This window comes from Amia ocellicauda, chromosome 4 (assembly GCF_036373705.1).
Source record: "Amia ocellicauda isolate fAmiCal2 chromosome 4, fAmiCal2.hap1, whole genome shotgun sequence".
Lineage (NCBI taxonomy): Eukaryota > Metazoa > Chordata > Actinopteri > Amiiformes > Amiidae > Amia > Amia ocellicauda.
The window spans coordinates 36,165,510-36,189,812 of record NC_089853.1 but is presented as its reverse complement, the minus strand read 5'-3'; the positions used below and the strand labels follow the sequence as shown (position 1 = coordinate 36,189,812).

General features: G+C 40.0%; 1 protein-coding gene across 1 annotated transcript; it reads right to left on the bottom strand.

Annotated features, from left to right (window-relative positions):
* Positions 1–168: 168 nt before the first annotated feature.
* Positions 169–21,969, bottom strand: rgma (repulsive guidance molecule BMP co-receptor a). The gene is made up of 4 exons (XM_066701985.1): positions 21,349–21,969; positions 15,105–15,220; positions 7,534–8,036; positions 169–4,549 (listed from the first exon to the last, which is right to left on the bottom strand). Exons 1-4 carry the CDS (start codon positions 21,360–21,362, stop codon positions 3,830–3,832), a joined length of 1,353 nt encoding a protein of 450 aa, XP_066558082.1. The 5' UTR covers positions 21,363–21,969; the 3' UTR covers positions 169–3,829.
* Positions 21,970–24,303: the final 2,334 nt, after the last annotated feature.

Sequence of the window (24,303 nt, the reverse complement as noted above, 5' to 3'; positions counted from 1 at the left end):
ACCAGCCCTGTCTGTCTGGACTATGGGGCTCAAGCTGTGATTTTACCACATTTGAGGATCAGAAGCCTATTCAAATCCTTTTTAAAGGCCACACACATCTTCACAAACTCATCCCATCCCTCCTCAGACAACCCCGGACACAGGACAACAATAATACAGTACACAATGTCCAAAAACAAATGAACAAAACAAACTTTAATTTTCTCAATAAATAATTTACAGTATATACAGGCGGTGACAAGCCGCTCTCGTCCTACATACAAACATTTGATCTTGCCGGGGCCTCTGCTCCCCCTCCCTATCTTTTTACATTAGTTCGGTTTATTTCCCTTTTTCTTGAGCAATACCAGTCAGGATGACCTCTATTCACAATCAAGTTACAACCAAACGGCTAAATAAAAGAGAACTCTAAATCATAAAGTGCTTCTTTTCTTGTTAAATAAAATAAAAACAGGAATATCCCAGTGCTGTCAGACCCAAACTCTTGTTCTGTACAGTTTAGCTGTTACAAGTTTTACCATCAGATATTTTTGGATGTTGCGTTATCAGAATGATTGCTCCCAATTGCTCCCCCCAGAAAAATCTACCTAAAAGCCAACCCATTCCCAATCAGTACAGCAAGAAATAACATTTCTGTAGCAGTAATGCGAGTGGACAAGCAGCAATGGTCTTACAGTACTGTGATACACCTGTTTTTAGCACATCCTTTTCTTTAAATCAAAAAGGTCACATTCACCAACCCCCCATGCCCTCCCCCCAGAAAAATTGTAGAAGAAATGTTTCAACACAACAGGTAACACACTATTCTTTCACAACTGAACAACTTACAACTTTATGTACAATCACATGGGTTTAACATGAAGATCCATTTATCATTTAGACAATATAAATTACACAAAGTAACACAAGTTTCAATGTTACGATTACTTTTTTTTTTTCTTGTCATGAATTATCTGCATTCATTTTCGAGTGCACCAGTAAATCCTTCCATAGCAATAACTAAGCACCAGAAAAGACCGATAAAACTCGAGGTGACTAAGAAATAACAGGCCTTTACCTCAAAAGCCAGGTAATTAAATGGTTGAATCTGTGAGTCCAATTCCTTAAGTAATGGATTACACTTGACTTTAACATGCATCCCATATGTTACAGCACAATAATTGGTATGCAAGAAAGAACAGCCAGCAGTAAGTGCAGTTATAAGGTTGTTTTTTTTTCCCCACCCAAAAGGCTGCGCATCGCTGCCCAGACCGTAAAGGTGTATGTATAGGATTCAGTGCATCTGCCAATGAATGGGGGCATGCGATTTATCACCGTTAAGCACGTCTCTGAACTTGGGTGCTTTACAGCTGAGCCTTGGAGAAAAATGCAAATGATTTAAATCTGCATGTCTGGTGTACATGACAAATGACACAAAGGAAAAACAGAAGTAGGAGTGGGTTTCAGGCATCTGAACCGGTTTACTGACATAGATCAGGCCTGTCCTACACAGTAGCAGGAGCAGCTCGTCTCACTGTCTCCAATTTGCACAAATCGGAGACAGGGAGATGAGCTCCTCGCGATGTCCAATTTGCAGGACAGAAGACATCTCCACAGATCTGCAAAACAGCCAGACGAACTATCCTGCAATGTCGGTTGCGAAAAAGAAGCGCATTACTGCTATGGAGGTTTAAACGCTGGTGTAGCTTCTGTAATGCTTCCCCCGAACCCCGACCTGCCCTCGTACAGACAGACAGACACCTGGTAGCGTTGACACATCACAACAATGGAATCACTTGACCAAAACAAGGCAACGATGCCACAAACACCACAAGTGTCTTAGTTGCAAGCGAGTTAGCAGTGCCCATGCTACAAGAGAAGCTGTCATGACTCTGTACATCAATGGACAGCATTGCATATCCCCATCCCTCCCTCCACCCTTCAAAATCCCCCCCACCCACCTTTCCATCTCCCACTCATTTTGTTTAGCAGCACCTTAAAAGTGTTTCATACAATCTGGGGCTCTGTTCGGCCCGAATACTTTAGTTGACCACAAGATTCTCAGGAGAAAAAAAAAAAAAAAAAAAGAGTTCAGCTATTTGGAAGTTGTTGGCATGAGGTCCTGTGCTTTGGCAATGGGTTTCGCCATAAATTCACAAGTCTGCAGAGAGCTACAAGTCAAACAAGCTCTACAGCACAGCTGCGTCGCCACTCTTTTACCTCTAAGGTTCTTTCTCTTCTAATTTATTTTTGGGAGCTGTCCGTGTGACAGCAGGACACCTCTCTCTCGAGTGTTGGGAGTCAGGGTCTAAAGCCAAGTATCAGTTCAACCTTTGAATATGGCCTGCTTGTACATGTCACTTTGATTTCAACTTGGTCTACCTCAAAATTCCTGTTTGCGTTTGTTGTTTTGGTAGGCTGATCGCAAGACAGTGAGGCTATATTTGTAAGGAATATGGAGCTATTACAGTAGAGGGAAATGGCCATTATTATTATGATTAATAATACGAGTTCTAGTTTATGTTAATTTGTCAGACTTTCCAATTAGATACATCCACATGTATTTTTAGACAAATTCTCAATGTTTTTCTGTATTCAAAAAGTAATTATTCGCCAAACTACTGCCTGCAAGTGAAGTATTTGCAATAGGAGGGGTGTGTGAGTCTAAATTAAGATTTTGAGAAAAAACTCCCAGAGTCTGACCTAATTTCAGCTTGCTTTTTCTCCACACTGTGTAGTTTCTTACCTGCCTTCTCTCCCATTTTCCTATTTATGACCCAAATGAAGTTTGACACCCATAAAATCTAAAAAGCCTACCATTCAAGTTTAATGCCACAGTTACAGGGGATGTAATGAACTGAGCGCTCACACTGGGATTGGCAGACAGCGAAACAGGAAGTTTTGTGATTTGACTGCCAGTACACTCCAGAGTAACTGCTTGGCAGGACAACACAATACTAGCTGACCCTGGGCCACCCCGTCTCATCTAAATTAGAACCCTGGGTGCAATTTAAAGCCATTAGGAAACACTTTCCCTTCACTCTTCCGAAGACAAATACTCCAAATACTGTACGAGTGACCTGGAATTGTACAGCGCTTTGAGTTACGGCCGATAAATCTCCCCTGCAGACAACCTGACTAGCCCATCTGACTGCTGTTTGGCTGTGGATTTCCACCTAAAAGTCCTACTTTCAGCCTGGAACCTCATCGCAATGGGAGCTCCGACAATGAATGCTATTGGCTGAAAGTTTACTCCATTCCAACGGTAATTCCTTTGTAAACTCCATGAAGCCCAGAGAGCCCAGAGAGGATGGCAAACTAGTTTCTAACACTAGAACAAAGCTACATGTGCTTTATGCTGCCATCATCAATGGTTTATTCTCAAGCTTTGTTCTCCTCTCTGGAGACCAGGGCCCCAGGAAAATTACCCTTTGAAGTATTGGAGGAATTACATGTCCGAGTTGGGATTAGAATGCCAAGACCCTAGGGTTACTCTCCACCTGCTGATCGTTACATGATCACGATCCTTCCATAAAACATACAAACACACTGGAAGGAGACGCCATGTTGGTAACCACCGGTCAAAAGTCCATGGATGATGCGGATGACGATGAATTGGGATGTAATGTAGTCTGCTGCTCATGCCTGCACTGGGCAGTCCCACCCCGTTTCATCTGCTTCACCGCAGCGTAATGGAAGCAAGGCTGAAGGACAATAATGCCAGGCTGATGTAAATGGGAAAGGGTCGTGAGAAACGTAACCCTGACGGTGGAGTGAGCTGAGGTATGACGTGGTGATAAAGAAAGTCTCTCACGGGCACGATTGGGACACGCACACGCTGAACGCAAGACTATAGATGCACCAAACAGCACTGAATCCACAAGAGCAAGGCTAAAAAGTTAAGGAGACAGAGAGATGCAGAACTGGGTTCCCTGGGGGCTGCGTTCCCCACATTTAGTGTCCTTTCGAAGATGTGGAACTTGTCCTTGTTGGAGTGGAGCATTTTGACATCCTCAAAGGCGTAGTAGGCCGCCATGGTGAAGTTGACGTCTCCTGTTGTCAGCAGGTCGAAGACACAGGATTGAAAATACATATCCTCCACTGGCAGCCTCTCCTTGCACTTAGACGTGGCCGACTGATAAGTGAAGCCTTGTGGTGGCAAAGGTGCCCTATTGCCCCCACTTCCAGTGCCAGCGTGGGTGTGACTCTCGGCTGCCCGGGCCCTGAAGGTCCGGAAGTCAATGCGTTGGTTGTGTGGACAGCCGTGCAGGCAGAGGTATAAGTCCTGGTTGTCCTTGTCCTCCACGGAGTTCACCACCTCCTCTGGCATCCTCACAGCAAATGTCAGATACCGCCCCACCTGCCGGACAACGATGGTGGTGCCGATGTACCTGGCCTGGATCTCCACGTGCTGCCCAGGTACCTTTTCCACAATGCGCAGAGTGTTGGCACCGTGACGGTCGCCTCCGTTCTTCGAGCCGTCTGCGAAGGCAGCTGGAAGCTCATCCGTCTCCGCGTGGTACATCTTCTGATCTACGCATTCTTGGAAGTTCTTGAAGATGATGGTGAGCTGTAAAAAAAAGAAAAGGGGACAAACAAAATCGAAAATGTTATACAAATCCATGCTTTGTCAACAGCATACTCAGTGGTGATTTTTTTCCCCTTTATTTATTTTTCTCTTAAAATTAAAGAAATCGTCCCCAATTAAAAAGCACTGTATTTGCAGAGGCTTTACATTTTTTTGTTTTTCTTAACAAGGCCACAATCTGATTTGGCTTGTAAAGGCCTCGTTTACGTCGAGGAAAAGCTGTGAGGGGAATGCGTTGCGGTCGCAAACTAAATTAAGGTGTTTTATTTGACTGGGAAGAGTTTCTTGAGTAGCAGTTGTTTCCTGAATTGAATGAGAGGAAAGAGGGCAAACAATTTATCAAGAGAATGATTGCTTGAAACATTAGAAAGAATGCTTACTGGCGTGAGTCATGACCAGACTAATGAAAGAGGCCTGCCTAGACTAGTGTTCCACTCTTGCCAAGTTTTATAGCTGTCTAAAAATGATACCCACGCACTCCTACAAGTCATCCAGGGGGCTATGAAAGACAAAGGGGTGGATCTGTGTTGCCTTTTCTTGCGCTGTCAAAATACGCTCTGTAATTTGACTGAGAGAGTAAGCTCCTTCTGATTTCTATCTGTTTCTTGCAAATGAATTTCCATTCTAGGCTTTAATAGGGATGCAGATTAAATTAATTTAGAGGAAGGGAAACATCAGGGGGCAGAAACATGTTTACAGGATTATTAATCAAATATCTACAAAGTAATTATGTACATCAAATCACTACTATAATAAAAGAGCGATCCCTATTTTCTTACACTGATTTCTAAGTGCAAAGCAGACGACTACATTGAACAAATTCACCATTAAAGAAAGTTGTACCTAAAGTTATTATATTTCAGAATTATTTAAGAGAAAATATCTGCCCATCAGATAAGATAGTGATCTAGAATATAAAGTACTGTTTGGCCAAAAACACAATTTTTCCACTTAATTTAGGGAACGTAATCTTGCTTTAAGAACACTGTTAATCTCTCAAAGCTGGAGGTTTTCTGTTCCAACCCCCCCCCCCCAAAAAAAAAAAAACTTAATTCACATAACCAATCCGTAGAAAAAATTATTAAAACAAATCTAAGCAATATAATGTAGAGGGTGCTATTCTAATATCAGGCAATTTCAAAAGTAACTTTTAGGGGGAAAAAAACTACATTTTCTTCACAATACCAAAATTTTGCCTAAAATAAGAGACTTTGCTAAAATTTTATTTTTAACAGAATAGAGACATGCAGTCCAGCCAAAAACACCTACTTTGTACAGTACAGATCCTGTGTGGCATGAGTGCCTCATTTCAGCTGTAACTCAACTCATAGGAGCCAAACTAAGCACAGCCACAGAACAGGGCCCAGTCATGGTAAATTAGGCCTCAGTCTATGGACACAAAGGCGAAGCATTCAGAATCTCAGACCTGCCTGAGAACCTCAGACCCAGGCGTTGGGAAACTGCAGTCTGGCCAGCATGTAAGAGCAAGCGTTAAAGCCAATTTAATAAGGCTTGTCAGATTTCTTGTGCTGTAATTTCATTAGGAGGGCAGTGGGCCGTTGTCACAAGTGTGACCCCGGGACAGCACTTTGGTTCAGATCTCTGTGCCGGGAAAGGAGGTGGAATTGTGAGCTGCAAGCTGCTCTGTAATTAACCAGTCAAGCGTCCTGACATCCGGCGGCTCCCAGCTTTGCAGATAGTGCTTTGCTGTGCCACTGGAACACATGCTAACCATTGCAAACTGTTCCAAGTGAAATCCCGTCAAGGTAAATGAGCCGTTTCTGCAACACCGTAATCTTGCTCGAGCAGGTGCTCTTGTGCTGTGTTATATATATATTTTCCCACTCTCTGAGGTCGATTGGACAGTTTGAATAGTTTAACATGTATCTGCAAGATACTTTTAGCCGTCTCAGGAATAAAAGGCCTGGACTTGCTGATAAAATACAGATATAAGGAAGACTTTATTCAGCAGAATGGTGTTTAAAAAAACAGCTAGGAAAACCGTAATTGACACAAAGCCAGGGCAGATATAAAGCAACATGTAGTCAATCAATGTGTGTATGCATTTGTATGTGTGTGTGTGGTTTCTATATAGACTAGATTATTGATTTAAGTGGTAGAATTTTAATCCATATGCAAGAATAGCTCATTGAAACACCAGTCTCTGCAACGCTGCAGTTCTGACTAACGTCTACACTGGTCTTGCACTGGGGTTCAGTGAAATTAAGATTTATGACTAATATTAGAAATCTAGCATGGTATTTATAAAGCTTATCAGCTCTATGTGTTGCAGCGCTGTTCCAAGTGCTGAGCTCAGAACACTTGTAAAACAGAATCCCCCGAAAACGCTGTTACCAAAGCAACCAATTTAAATGGTGACAGTACTTCTGTAGAGGATGCTGGGAGTCTCTCTGAATATCTCAAACCTGGGTCTATCAGTGCTGAACTAGAGGGGTTTGGAAAACGTGTCTTGCTGCATGAGCAAGAAATAGGTATTCAGAAGCGCTGCTTGTCATTGAGAATCATTAGCTCTAGTTTTTCAAGACATGAAACAATAAAAATGCCACTAAACCAACAGGGGCATTGCCTGTTAACAGCGGTGGTGTAAGGAAAAGCAAAACACACCAATAATATCAAGGCTTCATCTGCCACGTTTTCCTTTTGACGTGAATCTGATCTCAAACTGTGATTTGCAGGACAAGTAGTGATAAAGTTTGTTTTCATCGTATCGTGTAAATCCAACTAAATTAGTGACTTCTAGTATGTCAGTTTACATAGGTTTGGGTATTCACTGCTTAAGTGCATCTGTCAAGCAAAAAATTATACAAAAAATTATGTTCTAGCATTTTTGGACTTGGCAGGATGATATACAATGCTACATTTTTGGGAGAGCCCTGTTACTTTCTTTCTATGCTTCCAATCAGGACCAGTTCCAGCCCAGTCTTTAGAACAAAAGCGCCTCTCACCTTGCTGGTGGCGGTGGCAGAGGAGCCGGGCAGCACCGGAGTGTTGGTGACCTGCACCGATAGGTACTTGTTATGGATCAGGGGCCAGGCTCCCTCCACCTTGCAGGTCTGGAAGTCGTCAGCGAAGGTGCGGAGATGGGGGTCCCCGAAGAAGCCACAGTGAGTGTAGTTGGGGGGCGCCGAGTGCCTGTGGAAGCTGCGTTCGTAGTGGCAGATCTCTGGGCCATCGGAGCGCTCCTGGCTGTCGGGTCTGGGTGGCGGAGAGGTGCGGGGCCGGGGCTGGGAGGTTGGGCCTTCCTTGGAGCAGTTGTGCTGGCTCATGAGATCCTCGATGCCGTGCTGGGCCGAGTGGAAAGCCAGGTCCCCTCGGCAGGTGCGCGCGGTCCGCCGGACGCAGTTGTTGTAGGCTCTCAGTGCTGTGCAGAACTCCTCCTCGGGGCCGGAGCTGGAGGTGGAGGCCCAGAACTCCGAGTTACACTTCAGGATCTTGCACTGCAGACTCACTGCGGAGGGAGGGAGGGAGGGAGGGAGGGAGGAAGGGAACAAGGACACGCAGCCCAGTTAGCACCAAAGATTGCTTTCTGGTCAGGGGGAATGACAGTCAAACTATGTCAGAAAGAATCAGGGCATTCATCTGCAACTCCTGCTACTTCATGGAGAATATGGGCTGCTTTCATTTTATATCTCCTCCTGTATAAAGCAGAATCTAGTTCACACATCTCACACTGTACTCGATCAATCCATATAGGGTGACAGACCAAGAAATGCCAGCCCCCAAAGATTACTAGGACTCAGTGACATAAAAAGAAGTTAATAAATAAATAAAATCAGTGAACAGTTAATTATAGCAAAAAGAACAATTTATTCTAATTATGTAATTGAAGTAAAGTAGAAAACAAGTTCCAAAAAAAAAAAAAAAAAAAACTGTGGTTGGTGCAAGCTGCTAGATATGATCTCAGCTTCAACCCCATCTGAGGTCTGGGTTTAAACTGGGGGAACTTGTCCAGAGATTCCACTGCGGTTCCATGAAAGCAGTTTTAGTTTTGCAGAAAACCATATGCAGTCTGGGGGATTAAGGAACATTGGTGCACGTTGTTCAAAATTCCAGCTATGTGCATTCTTGTAGAAACCGTTATATACATTCACACTATGTGGTATTTCACTTTAATTTACATCACAGCAGCTAAAGTTTTTGCAAGATTCAGTTTTTAGCTTTTAGAGGCAGCTGTTCACCTAGACTGGAATTTGTTAAAAGGATAAAAAAAAGTGTGAACAATTAAAAGAATAATGCAAAATAAAATGTATAAACACAGCTCCTGACCTAGTCCAGTAAGAATTTGAATTGCTTTCATTACGTAGTATATAATGCACTTTTGGCTGGATCAGTTCACACGATTATCTTACTGGGAATGGCACTATTCCAGGCTTAAAACAAATGCAGGGAGGGGGCGATGTTAATGGAGTAAAGAACTGTGATAATCCAGTTTGGGGGAATAAAGAAAAACAAAAATCAGTTCCCTGCTTGTTTCTGTTCATTTAAGATTAAGATTGGGATTTCACCCAATAATGATTTAATTTAACTAACTAAATATAAGAGGACAGAAACACAACCTGAAGACAAAAAAATACACAAAACAAATTCAAGGAACAAACTCCTGTTGCCCAATTAATGTATTTTCTAAAAACAAAAACCATGTGAAATTTAATAATTATTTTGAAACAAAACGATCACAATCACCATCCATTAGCAAAAACATGGTTCTGGAGAGATGCTCCTTTGGAAGTGCTAATCAGGGGAAATCACACATCATAATAGACTGATTATTACAGACCTCCTTTGCATAACAAAGCACATTATTAGAAAGCCTTTGAATAGCCTCCAAAGCAAAGGGTGTGAAAAAGTAAGACCGCCCCCTTAAAAGGGAGGAGGGGAAAGAAAAGCACCTTAAAAGAATTCAGTTCTGTTTCAGAGGAAAAAAGAGAAGGAGGGTGGTGATGGGGGGGGGGTTAGTCTTTAGGCTCTGAATGAAGACAATGTAATTTGCCATTGAGAGGAGACCAACAGAGCAATAAATTACCCCTGTGTAAAGGGATTAGATCGAGTTTCAGCAGCCATCTATTGGGGGAGGAGGGGGTTGAGAGCTCTCTTAAAGAAACAGGATCCCTTTTTTCTTCCCCTTGCGGTTTCAGCTCTACCTCTAGGTTCTAAGCAGTGAACAGAAAAGCTGCCTTCCCAATCCCTAGGTCAAACTGGTTATAAGATATCTACCTGCCTGATGCAAAGGCTGTAATTAAAGGAAACTTAATTTTCAACATGCATTCTCTGAGACTTAAATTACTTGACCAGAAACTGAAATTGCTTTTGGGTGGGGGGGGGGGGGTGGGAGTGAGTACAAATCCCACAAAAACAAAGTTGTATTTCTGCTGCTTACTCTTTAAGGGCTAAACAAAACTCCTTCCCTCTCTCTTTCCCTTCTCTGCCTCTTTTGTCTAAGTGCTCCCAAGCGCTGGAGTCACTTCGACGCTCTCCTAGAGTTAATACGAACACACAGAGATTTCCAAAATGCCTTCAGGACCATTGTGTTTGCACAAAAATTGAATCCTTGTGAACAGACTGCCATGTAATAGTCTTTTCTTGAAAATACAAAACAGACACACGGATCAGCTCATTTATTAATTACTTGCTGCATCACAGACTGTGTTGTTTCATTGTATAGCTCCTTGAAGTGTCAATTAAATTCTAGATCTGTTACTATACCAATCTCTATATGTGGCACTATGTTTGCCATGGACAAACAAATTGCTATCTTAATGGTATTCTTCATTGTTGTAATCACTGCCAGTACATTGAAGCACAGTTTAATACCAACTGTAAAAACTTAAACATGACTGATTAATCATTAATTAATAAAATCCAGTACTGAGCTTAAAGCCAAATGCTTGATATCCTTCTAAATGTGAAAGAGGTTGCTTAAATTGTGAGAACAAAAGGACAAAGCCAGGAGACATCTCATTCAAACATTATATTGAACTAAATAGTCAACCAATCAAAACATAAACAACCAACAAGCAAATAAGTAAATAAATTTAAGGAGACTACACCATCATAACTAGGCAGCAAGGCTTTATCCACTGGAACAACCCCCTTCTCACAGAATAAACAAATGCCAAACTACAGCTGACAGCTTGATCAAGTCTCTAACAATACTGTAGCTATTGATGAGGGTGTATCTGATGCTATAGTTTAAATGTTTGGAAGTGCAGGTCATTTGTTTGGAATAACTAAACTGCACCTCAGTGTGCCCATATGTAAAAGAATATTCAAATGTAAACATGCCACCTGTTCCATTGGTTTTCATTTTTGTTCCACACCTACAGTAATGTACTCAAAAACAACAACAAACAAAAACACCACCACCACTCAGAACAGGAAATACCCTCTATGTTTGTGCTTCAGTAATCTTCTCTAGTCAAAAGACAGCACTTATGGGTTAGGATTACACTTGGGGCAGGGTAGTGTCGAAGTGTAAAAAGGTTCTCCACATCCCAAAACCAGATACACAATGTCACAGCAGCGCTGTGCAAGGTTTGTGGTCTGACTGCACCCCCACAGGAACCTATTGAGAGGAAGTTGCTTGTCAGATGATTGTCTGGACATCTCAATCTCCTACTGCAACTGTGCTGTCAAACCCTGGGCCTGCTGGGCTCCAGTCCAGCAGCAGTAGTATAGGTAACCCCTTAAATTTGCCATTTATTAATGTTATTCTTATCCATGAAGCTGTAGTTTTGGTCAATTCAGTCAACTCCCCACTATTTGAAAAAAAGCACCTCAGCTGAATACCGTCAAGGTCTAGATGTCCTATATTGGAACAAGGGACTTGCTTAACTAATCAATAACTGTTTAGAATAGTGGTGATACGGGGTGACACGTACACATTGATTTTGGACCTCCAAAACACATCAAGCAATAAAGGTGCATTTCTCCGCCTTTTTACAGCAAAAGGCAACTTCTTGTAAAGCAGATTCTTGCCAAGAAGAAGCTCTTGTGCCTTTTGTAGCACACGATGGATTCTCTCGCTTGCAGTCCACAAGGCTATTCCAACAAATGATGCCAAATAAATTAAAACTCTTATCTCTTACCTCACCCACAAATATCATCCAAAAATATACATGCTCTGTAACAAATGTTCCGACTTTGCTGATATCAAGGAAGTGAAAACACTGTATATTTATTGTTTTAAACCATACACTTTCATTTTGTGCCTTCACAATGATAGTATCCGTTTTTGTTATCATTATCTCATATTCACATGTTAAGAACAAAACAATAAATTCCCCTTCAAAGGCTTTTCTTAAGGCATGTAATCTGCATCAAAGAAACCTTTTCAAGCATCTCGGTGGTAATTCTGAAATATGTTTCCCATGACCATTACTTTAATTAAAATGGGTTCATGAAGTTGAAATTGTATGTCAGGGGTTTTAAGTTTAAGCTTCCCCGGGATATAGAACTATAATGGGCATGTCTGTTCGTGGGAGTAACATGCTTTGTTAATCTGCAGGTTAATCCATCACAAAATGACTTCTATCAGTGACATTTTTTTTGTATTTAGTATGTCTACATAACCTGCAAAGAAGTAACTCAGTCATCACCATCGCATCAGCCCTTTTAATTCTCCTCCATTCCTCATTTTTATCAAAAGAAAAGGCAGACTTCCAGAGCACTGCATTTCTTTTGCCAGACCGTTTTTCACCACTTCACGGTACAAGCAGGATCTTGTTGATCAGTCAGGACACTTTATTTCTTTTCTTTTCCTTTCCAGATTGCAATCGAAGCCTAAAAAGATAAAGTTTCTGTGAGGAGCTATCATTTCTGGACGAGAGGAATTTGGCAGTGTAATCTTTAACAAACTAGAAATATATCTGCTACAGCTCAAAGCACCTATGGCATTGGACTGTACAGCTATAGAAAAGACTTCTATTCAAAACATAAGCCATGCAACAGGCCCATTCCAAAAAATACAACAAGTCATGCCCATGACAATATCTGTGCCTTATTTAAATAAGAAAAAATGTATTGCCTGTGTACTTAAAGAAGCTATAAATCCTTATCTTGGTGAGAAAAGTTAAATGTGTTGCATTATTATTTACATTGTGCTTCATAGACCACTTTACACATAGACCACTTTACAAACTGTAAACCTCTTCTGATGAAGATTATTTGTTGGATATGGGGTTTGTTGTGGATTGGTGGTTAAGCATGGTGCTTTTTTTAAACTTAGTTTGTCTTTGCAGAAAATACCACTTTAAGGCTGAACTCAAGTTTCAGTTCCCTTCCCCCAGCCTCCCAGCTACAACAAAAGGCATTTATCACCCATCAGATAAACACCAATAAACCAATCTCAATCTAGAATAAACGTCAAAAGGTGACACATACATTCTCTCTCCTTTTCATTTGAGTGCTATATAAAAGAAAAAGGTGATATGTGGGCAGAAGAAACAAAGGGAGAAAGATAGGGTGCATTTATTAGACAGCATATGAAAGAGTGTAGTTTGTATTGGGAGAAAGAAAAGTTACCACAGCCTCCCTCATGTCCCATGCCAATAAGATGATAGGAGTTAGTCCCAGACATTAGTTTGTGTTTGATAAAGGAGATAAGTAGTAGAGAATATAAAATACATATTCTGTATATATAAACATATAAACTGTAAAGTGTGAGGTCTATAGCATGCCTCTCGCCTTTTGTGTGGATGTATTTTATCATTCAAAATTGTATTTCAACATATAGTGATTTATTCATTAAAAACCCTGTAAGTTAATTAAAGATTCAATTTGAAACTGGATTAAATATGGAAGTTATAGGTATAATAGATTGATGGTTTTAATCATGCAGTTAAATATTCAAATATTGTAAATGTGTTGTATTTCCCATTAAGTATTTTAAGTGGATGTGCTGCATTCAAATACATAACCAACACTGGCCTTATTGCTACTGCAATATACACTGATTTATCAATGACTGATCTTGATTACCTTTCACATATGGACACTCATGTAACAGAATTCTCTCGTTTAGCCAAATCCTTGAGTGTAAGAATGTTTAAAGACTATTTCTGTAGTTTGTAAAACTTTGTTTAAAAACAAAACATGTACAATTACCATGTACAATTCTAAGGGTTATGTTGTTTCTTCAAATATAGATACAATGCAATTCTGGTACACAATAAATCGCTGTTGCGCGTATTGGGAACAGTGCAACTTATGTAGCACTTACTGGGGAATGTCGAGGCAGAATGGATGTTTGGCTCGTTTACGTACTAAAAACTTGCAAGTAGATACATATTTAAAAAATGCAAGACTATTTAAGAAGCACTGGAAAATTAAAAACACACCCCCCCTCTTTCGCAGTTCACCTCCCCTCCCCCACCCAAAACAGGACTGGGGGCTCGCAGGAATGCATAGACACGGCTCTGCCAAAAGCATTGTGAAAAACTGCAGGGTTTCATTGGAAACAGATGACTCCGACTCCCTAATGTGCAGCTCTTTCTGTTTTGCACAAGAAAATGAAAACAAGATAAAACGGGGAAACGAGAGGAGGCACAGCAGTTTTGCTCTCAATTATTAGACATGCAATTTGGAGAGTCCAGAACCTCCTTTTCTGAACTTCCTCACTTTTAGCGTGAGAAAACAACAATCAAGAGGCGGTGTTGAAGTGGGAGTCTGATTACAAAGCCATCCACACTTTTATGTTGTGGGTCCTTTTCCATGTCCCCCCAGCTCAATGTGACTAAAAAGGAAAGCAACGTGGGACAGCTGCAAAAGTGACCTGAAAACGGCCCATACAGTGCCAGGACCATCACGTCCAAATAGTAGTTGTTTATGCAAACTTGTTTTACGCATAACAACAGCTTGACTTCGTATTCACAATTTACTTATTTTGTAAATAGTGCAGACAAGTTGCTTATTAACACACATTAACACAGAAGTGAGTAACAAAAACAATGCATCAATGAAAAATGCCAAACTGTTGCCTATTGTAGCATCATTACATTGTGTTTGAAAGATTGTGTGGAGACCGGTCCAACTCCAAGTCAGGAATACAACGCTACAAATTACCTGTAATTTATACTTTATGTTACCCATTTCAGATTTGATGTTTCTTAGACATTCTAGTGTAAATATGTTATAAACCATAGCGGTTAAGCATGAATTAAGCATTCGTTGGGCTATACACACACACACACACACACACACACACAGTTTTGACTGTAAACTTTAAGAAATGTTGTTCCCAACAAACACACGAAGTTCTCACAACGTTGTTCAATGTTGTGGGTTGGTTGGGGTCAACACGAAATGTTACTTGGCTCAAATATAAGTTGTGGTGCAACGGACATTGTTACATTGTGACAACGTTGCAGCACAACTTTGTAGCAACAAAACCCCACAACGTCGTAGCAGCGCACTGTTAGCTGGGTTGTATCTTGTCAGGTACGGTTACTCAGTCACAACCACACAACGTACATGTCTAAAGCAGAGCACATAGAAAAAGAAAGCGGATTTCCACTCTTACCTGCCGGAAAAAGGTAAAGAAAGACCGTGAGGATCTTGCCGACTTCTAGCGCCGAAGGTCCTGCCCCTTTCCCCATAACCATCCATCCAGCACGGGCTCGCACCTCTCTCCTCTCCCTGCTCAAGAGAGGCGGACAGACTCAATCAGGAGATGAACTTGTGTCATGGTGGTTTAAGGTTGCAAATCCAGGCAGGAAGGCAAAGCAGCGAAGGCGGAAGGCGAGCAGCGACGGAAAACCATCCCTTCGGATCAGAATGAAAAACTAATCAAGTCTAAATGTGGCGGAGCGAAGTGTATTTTCCGTCCCTTTCCTCTCCTCTGCCTTCCCTCCGTGATTTGGGATTCTTTGAAGCGAATAGGAAAACTAGGCATCGATCTCCCACCCCGTTGGTGTCAAGAAGTTGCAGCCTCCCACCCCGTCTTCTCCAATGAGCAGCCGCTCGGTGTGCCCTCGGCCCCCTTCCAGTCTCAAATTACACCCCGACCTTGGAGACGCTCCAGGCTCGCTGTACTACAGCACCAAGTCACGTTGCATCTTGAACGAGTTACAGGATAGCTATATAATGAGACTAATGTATAAATCACACATGCACCTACAACTATAAATAAGTGGACTCCCTCACTATATCTGTGGAACCGTAGCCTAAATATGCCATAGCGCTAAACTGGCTGAATATCTTCTTGTGTCTAAACGTAAATGACATTTTTTGTAAGAATATATTTCTGAAAGTGAAATAAAGATGTCCCCCTTTGAATCCCAATGCATCCCATCAAAAAGAAACGTCAAATAGCCGAGTGATAATATTTCCCCTTTTTTCAATGAAAAGCATTGAATGGTATCATGTATAGTGTGAATCAATCCCAATGTCTGTATCATAACCACATACAGACCCAAACAATTCCAGAAGTCAGTAAATAAATCAATCAATAAACGCATTAATGGAAACAAATTCAATGTCACTTCATTATCACACTCGTGTCAGTGGCCATCCTTTTCCCTTATTTGTCAGCATAGGCACACTTGCAAGTCCTAACATGCTCTATGTACAATATACATGTGCAGCATGCATTTGTGTCAATGCACTGTAGCCTCCAAAGGTATTCAGACTCTTAAAGAAATGCAACTAAAAGCTGTTTACAATCAACCGAAAAGGAAAAAATAGCATTATGTAAATATTAGTTACATGTATTTCTAAACACATCATTCCTAATTATTCAGCATTTTGCAAATGCACTTTGGCACCATAGAGGAGGAGTTTCAAGTAGCTTTTTAATAGGTTCATCAACTTTCCAGGAGATATTAAACCATTCCTCCATGCTGAATCTCTCAAGGATGGCTTCCACTGGTTGACAGTTTTTATCCAGTTCATAACACACTTTCTATTGGAATGAGTTCTGGAGATTGTGATGACCATTCCAGAGTGTTGTTTATGTGCTCCCTTAACTATTTGGCCCAAGACATAGATGTATGCTTCAGATGGGTAGTCCATTTGCACCGGGAATTAATCTATCCTTCAGGGCTAATGAGGCCACCAGGAGTGCAGAATGCAAAACCGCCAAAAGCATTTCAGGCGCTCTTATATGCTCCAGTACTTTTCCTGATAACATTCACATTTTTTGTGTCAAATATACCACTTCGTTAAGGATCTGAATACATTTCGAGGCTGCATTATAAGTGTATCTTTGAGATATTCGGTATTTGGCTGTGCATGTGCAGTTGAAATGGAAATATAATTGCTTCAACGAGACAGTAACACTTTTTACATCTCACAAATGTTTCTAATAGAGCTCATTCCTTAAAAGTGAGCTCAAGTTATTAGCAGAAAAAAGAAAAGAAAAGACGAACACAGATTTGATTAATGACACGGCTGTGGAAGAAAGCCACAATTCTGTGTTGTTATTGTTCTTCAAGAAAAAGAAAAAGAACATTGAATAAAACAGAATCACAACTGCATTTATATACTATATTTTGTGCGAATGCTAATCCAGTGAAAATTAAAACATTGCATTGAATCAATAATGTGAAATCTGTGTGGAGAAGTGGCTGCTATGATGGTCCATTCTGTGTATAATTGAGTCTGCCATTCTATATATGTGTCCCATTTGTATTAAGCACAGAAAAGCTTCACTACATAAAACATTGAAGGTATTTTAATGTATTTAAATAAGAATTAAAGGTTTGAGTTCCTCTGTTTATGAGCAGAATTTAAGATTGAATTGGATTTATTGTAGGTCATTTTTCACCTAGGGAATTGGATAACCTTTCAGGCTTCTTCAGAAAAATCAGTCCTGAAATCTATACTGTCAGCTCAGGCGTGAGACATATGACTCTGAAACACATCTCAGGACCATACAGAAGCAACGATGGTCAGTATGTTTCTCAAATATGATATTCGATGCAAAGTAATTAAAAGACAAACTGCTAACTCTGGCTGCCACTTTATTAAAATAAAAAATCATATATTTACTACAACTGGTCTGTTTTCCTCATATACTCCCTGGCAAATGGCCTAGTTTCCACATATGGTCACTAATGCACAGATACAGCACAGGATAATGAGTTTACCTCATTTGCAGAAATACTTTAAGGCAGATTTATTAAAGGAAAGGTGAATCCTTGTTATGAATCAGCTCCTACCAAAAATACACTTGAAAATATGTATTTTTTATGCAAGTTGCCTATTTAAAGCTTTCTTCCTATATACACACACTGCTATTTACAGTGTGTTCCCAGAAGCAGTCTCAGAAGGGTACTGGTCATCCTCGTTTTATTGGGAAAACTGTAGAATTGGGGATGGGGTGCGTCTGGCCTGATAAATCAATTGAGGGTACTTACATTTTATGAGTATTTGTTGTTCTAACACACAATCCTTCTTCCAATTATGAATCTTTATATCTATACACACACATTGAATTATAAACATTTGTATTTTTAAACCTATCGTATTTATATATATATATATATATATATATATATATATATATATATATATATATATATATATATGCAAAAAAACATACATACATACAGTTATATGTATATGTACACACTTTAATGTATATAAGGATTTGACTGGAGCACAGCTGTTGCTGATGTAGTCAGATTCGTCATTTGAAACACTACTATTCCACAGTCCATTTAGTTTTATAAATATTGCTCATTGAACAACACTTTCTTGTCAGTTATATATTTCCAGCGTTTGCCTCGAGAAAAGTGTCCAGATTCCGGCTTAATGATCTGAGTGAAGATGAGGGGTGTGTACATTTTGTACTGACACACTGTATTGATTTCTATGAGTACAGCTTAGGGAACAATATTTAATAAACTAAACGAATCACAGAAGGGTGTAAACACTTTTAACCACCACTGTATATGGCAATGGCACATTGAATCAAATGCTTGAGATGACTGCTGTTGCAGCTGATTATAGTTATCCATGTTGACAACCAAAGTACTATTCTGTACTGTTTTCTTGTCTTTTGTTTTTTTGTTGGTAGGGTATATAGGTCTTTTGTTGGTAGGGGCTAAGAGCAGACCCTCATTTGCCCCTGCATAACCCATAAACTTCATTTAATTTATATTATTAACATTACTTGTATTATTTATATATTAAAAACAACAACTTGGAAACAAATTCCCTTATATCTGAAGTTCCAGTCCATAAGGGTAACTTAAAAACACACTGCTTTTAATGTTCAGTTATGGGGGAATGAATGATATACAAGTAGCCAGTCAAAAAACATAAGATTTACTGAAGTGGCTCTCCACAATATTTTCACTGGGAAGACTGGTATAAAGTGAGAAACAAATAGCATTAGTGATTAGGAAATCCTGAAAGAATGAGATCTGCAGCACTGCGGCATTGGTCTGTATGCAAACACTTGTTCCACTCACTCTTTCTTTAACAGCATTTTCTTATGATTTTCTTATAACAGCATTTTCATTTTCAGTATGATTTATAACACTGCCTTGAATAACCCTATGAACGTCCTCGTTTAAGTACAGTCAACAGACATTGCATTAATAATAAACCTCCATCAATAAGAAAGGAATAGCCCGGAAAAAAGCTTTTGCAGTTTTTAAATAAAGCATGAGTTCAAGAAGAGAGTCACGTAAATATGGAACTTTAATTAATAGTTAAACACTGATATTTCTCTTTATATATATATATATATATATATATATATATAATTATTATCAGCCCTTATCAACTCACTGCTGGATGAAGGCCTCCCCAAGATATCTTCACTTGTTTTGATGTACAGTGTCTCTTTTCTATGTCACAGCATATATATATATATATATACACACACACACACACACACACATGCATACATACAAATAAAAATAAAAATGTAGGCCTAATTCACAAATTAAATGTCTCAAATACAATATAAAAATATCAAAAATATCAAATACGGACATACCATTCACAGCAATAATTAATCATAATTATACAAATGCTAAAATATGTATACATATATATTTTGGCAAAAGTAGAATGGTAATTATACGCTACTCTATCAGATGCATTGGGTCCCAACCAAACCAGTTCAACATTGGGGAAAAAGAAGCAACAGCTAAAACTTCCCTCCATGTTCTTGTCTCATACATGGGGAAAGTCCGATAACATCACAGGTCAAGCCAACATATTTTACACCACATTTGGTCTTTTAAGGGATATATGTAACAAATGTGCTGCTGGTTCCTCTTGGGACTAGTTTGAATTCCACCCAAGAGGAGACTAAGTTGCTTTCTCATTACGTTGTAGTGTTCAGTTCAGTTCAGAAACTTGCTATGCACAGGAAAATGCTGACCAGGATTTGTTAATTGTATAGATTTCTATTAAATAAATCAAACCTGAACAGACCTTAAAACAGAGCACCTGAATGACAGCTGTTGTGTGTGAGAAATTACAGCACTTTTCCAGTGTCATCCTTTTTCTAGCTTATGAAAATGCATAACAAATGTTAAACATTAATCATCTTAAGAAACCAAGTATTGCAAAAATGACTTTAAGACTGCTGGATGGTGAAGCAGTAATGACTGTTACATGCGATGCTATTTCAATTTCCCAATAGGTGGCGCTTTTAGTACCTGCTGTGGGATAACATCCTACAACTCTTCCAGCAAATGCAACCGAACACCCTGACAAATCCACATGGCATCCTATAGCAAAAGCGCAGCTCTCCCATTAAAATCTCAATTTGGGGAAATTGATTCCACCTCTGAGCAATTGAAATGCAATTACACCAATCAGAGTCGCATCAAAACACTTGCTTACTTTCATCTGTCACCTCCCAACCGCAAATATAAATGTGGGTATGGTTATATCAAAGAAAGAAGTAAAGAAACCCATATTTACTTCTAAACAAATATATAAACCCACAGCGCAACCCCCATAAGCAATCTTTAAAAAAAGACCCCAGTAGCTATTTCAGTCCATGCAGTGCCAGTGTCTTTAAATTCATGTTCAGATTTGAATCCCTGCTGGAACAACTGTTCTCTCAAATCCTAAATTTAAAATCAGCTTCCACTTCCAAAACTATTTTTGGCAGTCAGTGTTACAATGCCGACACAAGGACTCATTGCCCTGTAGAATATGAGCACCAAAAAAGACGTGCATTTTTGCATCTGTCATTCACTTTTTTCCCTGCTCACTTGTAACGCAGCCCACCAAGACATTACCGTTAGTTAACCTACTTCAGTCGTGTCTGTTTTAATAGTTTCTATTCATATTTGACCAGTCCTATGCAGAATCCTACACATTTCATTTCCAGTGCACGTCGTGCGTGGTTTTATGTGTCAAATAAAACAGCAATATTTTCCTGTTAATGGCTGTAGCATAATTGTCATTTGATTTGAAAACACAAGCCTAAATTGGCTACATCATAAATGCTCTACGTGTTTCATGCGGATGAAATACGAAATGCGACGTATATAAGGATACAATATACATTTAAAGTTGATTTCAAAGACGTTTTACCACCGAGAAGGTCTTGCCCAGGTAACAATTTAACGTTGCAGCAACACATTTGTGACGAAAACGTCCCTTAAAACAAGAACGATGCTGAAACTTGAATAATTGAAATACTAACGGGATGAAATATAAATTACCGTATTTGAACCACAGAAGGCAGTTCTGTAACAATATGAGGTTTGGTTTCACCTTAGTTCAATAATCAAAGTAACTATTGCTGACAGTAAGCCTGTCTGCCTGTGCTGTGCAATAACCGAGCTTACCTTTGCGGCTGCATGGAGCTCTCCAGCCCGGCGTGGGACTGAGCGCAGCGGCGGAACCGAGTGCAGACGGAGCCCGATCCACCAAGAGTGAATGCAACAAAAAATGAAAGGCAATCTGCAGAGCTGTAACAATCCACAGCAAGAGACACAAATGAACCCCGTTGTTCAGCTGGGTGGACAATATGGTAACCTTCTGTGCATGGTGTCTGCAGTGGCAGTATTCCAGATCAGGGGTGTGCAATGAAAGTGATTTCGCACAAGATCGGTCGCCTATAGCTGAGCTGCAGAAACAGGTCTGGTCAACTGTGAGGTGTTACAGCGGCGGTGGTTCAGGCTGGCGGTGTTACTGGGGAATTGTGCATTGAATGCGCCTCCAGAATGTGTATCTCGCCAATGTGAGCTTTTCAATATATATTTCTATGGCACATTTGTTTAATGAAAATAGAGATTGTCTTTAGCTTTGTAAGTCCCGTACTGTTTCTTTTTCTTTTCCATCGCAAGCTCTAGAATATAACGCTGAGGGGCACCAGTGGTGATCCCACACGTGCTCCTATCGCTGGCTGTTCTCCTAGCCGCACTGTTGGGAAATGGTGAGTTAGGAGGAGAGAGAGAGAGGCGCACAAAACCATCTGCGCTGCCTGTCGCCTCTGGGACTGTCCCGCAACCCAGAAACTGCACGACAATCATCTTCACGATAGAGGGAGGGCAGATGTGCTCGAAGATCTCTGACTGCAATGAAATATAATAAGAATAATAATAAGAATAATTTTAAAATATTTGAGAGGTTTCTAATAAATTAATAGACACCCTGCTGTGGTGTAAAATAACACCTCAGAAGATTGGTTTTCCCTTTATTGCAGGATAGAGGAAGATATAATTTTAAATATATATTGGCAATTATAAATCAATACATTATTATTATTATTATTATTATTATTATTATTATTATTATTATTATTATTATTATTGCTGGGATTCATTTGCAACACATTTGCGGTGCAAATGTCTGTACTGGGGGTTGTGTTAACGGTGCACAGTAGTTGATAGACCACACATGTTCAACAGGGGTCTTATCTAATGACTGTTCATGCCACGGATAGTAGTGGTTCTGGTGTTGTGCTCGGAACATCAAGCTTTCCCACCCAAGAGGGTCTTCTGCCTACGTACATCAGGCGGTTTCTATGGCACTACTGCTACTACTTGTGGATTTCAAAAGGTGGAAAGACAATCTACCCAATATGTGTGTGTTCATATATATATATATATATATATATATATATATATATATATATTTCTGAACACACACATATTGGGTAGATTGTCTTTCCACCTTTATATATATATATATATATAATTGCAAATGCTCTTAAACACAGGTGTTCACAAGCCTTGAGAGCGGCAATGCACCTTCCAACAATGCCCTCTGTATTGGGAATTATAATTATTGAATTCCATAATCAGAAATCATGTGATTAGTGTCACTCATCATTTGCCGTCTAGGCGAATAAAATCCTTTTGAGGTTATGTTACAACTGTCGTTTTAGGTAACACTGATACACCATAAAGTCGTTTACATCTTCCCAAAGAGCAACTCTTGCAACCTAAATGCAAAACATCGAATCGTGTTCTGGGTGAACGCATTTCCCCTTCCCTCTGATCAAACAATACTTCTTAAGAAAATAGGCTATTAAACACGTATGTGCCTCCCCTTCCCTCCAGTCAGAAGCCATGCGTAAAAGTATTCGTGCACGACGCGAGGGGAAGGCAAGAGAGAAAGAGAGAAATCACACATCTCTGATTACAACTCATTTCCATAACTACCCCCGCTTCCCACCCGCATTTCTTAGCTGCCTGCGTGCGTTTCACTTGAATAATCAAAATGATGGCACTACAAATTGCAACTCCGTGCGCGGTGCAGGTGTTTGGGCAAGAAATGAGGGAACATTGATCATGTGTGACTAATCCACTGGATTCCAGCACCCGTTAGTCACCCATGCGCAATTACCGAGTTGGTCCAGGGAGGGCTGGGTTCACAATCAACTAGAAAAGCTAGTCGGTTGAAGCTTACTTGTTTATTTACTAAGTATGATATTTCTGTTACACAAACTTTCAACATATCACAGCTAAATGCACAAAAATACAATGTTGGAAGAAAGCTGTCCTTTCCTTCTCAAGCCACAGGAATTCACCATCAATTAAGAAATAAATCTAAATTAAACCGTTACATTAAATATATTAAATGTGGTCGTATCTACATATTACAACAAACAGATTGGTTATAGTGTTGTTTACGCTCTACTGTATTAATCAAATGTGGTCTTTTTTTTCTTTTCAATCAGAAAAACTCATCATGAACATGGTTATAACCAGCAAAAGGTGATGCATGAAGGTTTGTTCATACAATAACACCAATCAATTGCATCCCCTACTGTAACTGATTTGATCTGAGTGCAACATGATCAATATTGAATCTGAATGATCATGGCGGTAGGGTCCTTTTTGTTTGGTACTGGGACACTTGAAAGATATGAGCTAGCATTTAAAATTGAACATATTTTCATTCATTCTACTAACGTAGGAACTGCAATGTGCCTCTAGTAAGCTAAGCTCCTTGTCCCCTCTATGTAAGCACCTGCCTATACAGTGATGTGTACCACAGTGCAGCCTGAGGAACCATTAGCAAACATGTAGTAGGCCACCTTGCACATGCATTGCCAGGAAAATTCCTTCAGGTTATTGAGTCAAGCTCTATTAACTATACATATGTTGTGGGACACTTGCATGCTTTATGAACATTAATTTCCTAGTGAACCATTGATTTTCATCCAAACACCAATGGCATCCTTCCATCCCCGGCGTGAGGAGAAAGGAGTTGAAAGGCCATTGCAATTGCTGTGCTAAAGTATGCTGTAGTGAGTGTCTCAGCTGCATAGGTTTGAATTGTGTATTGAGAAA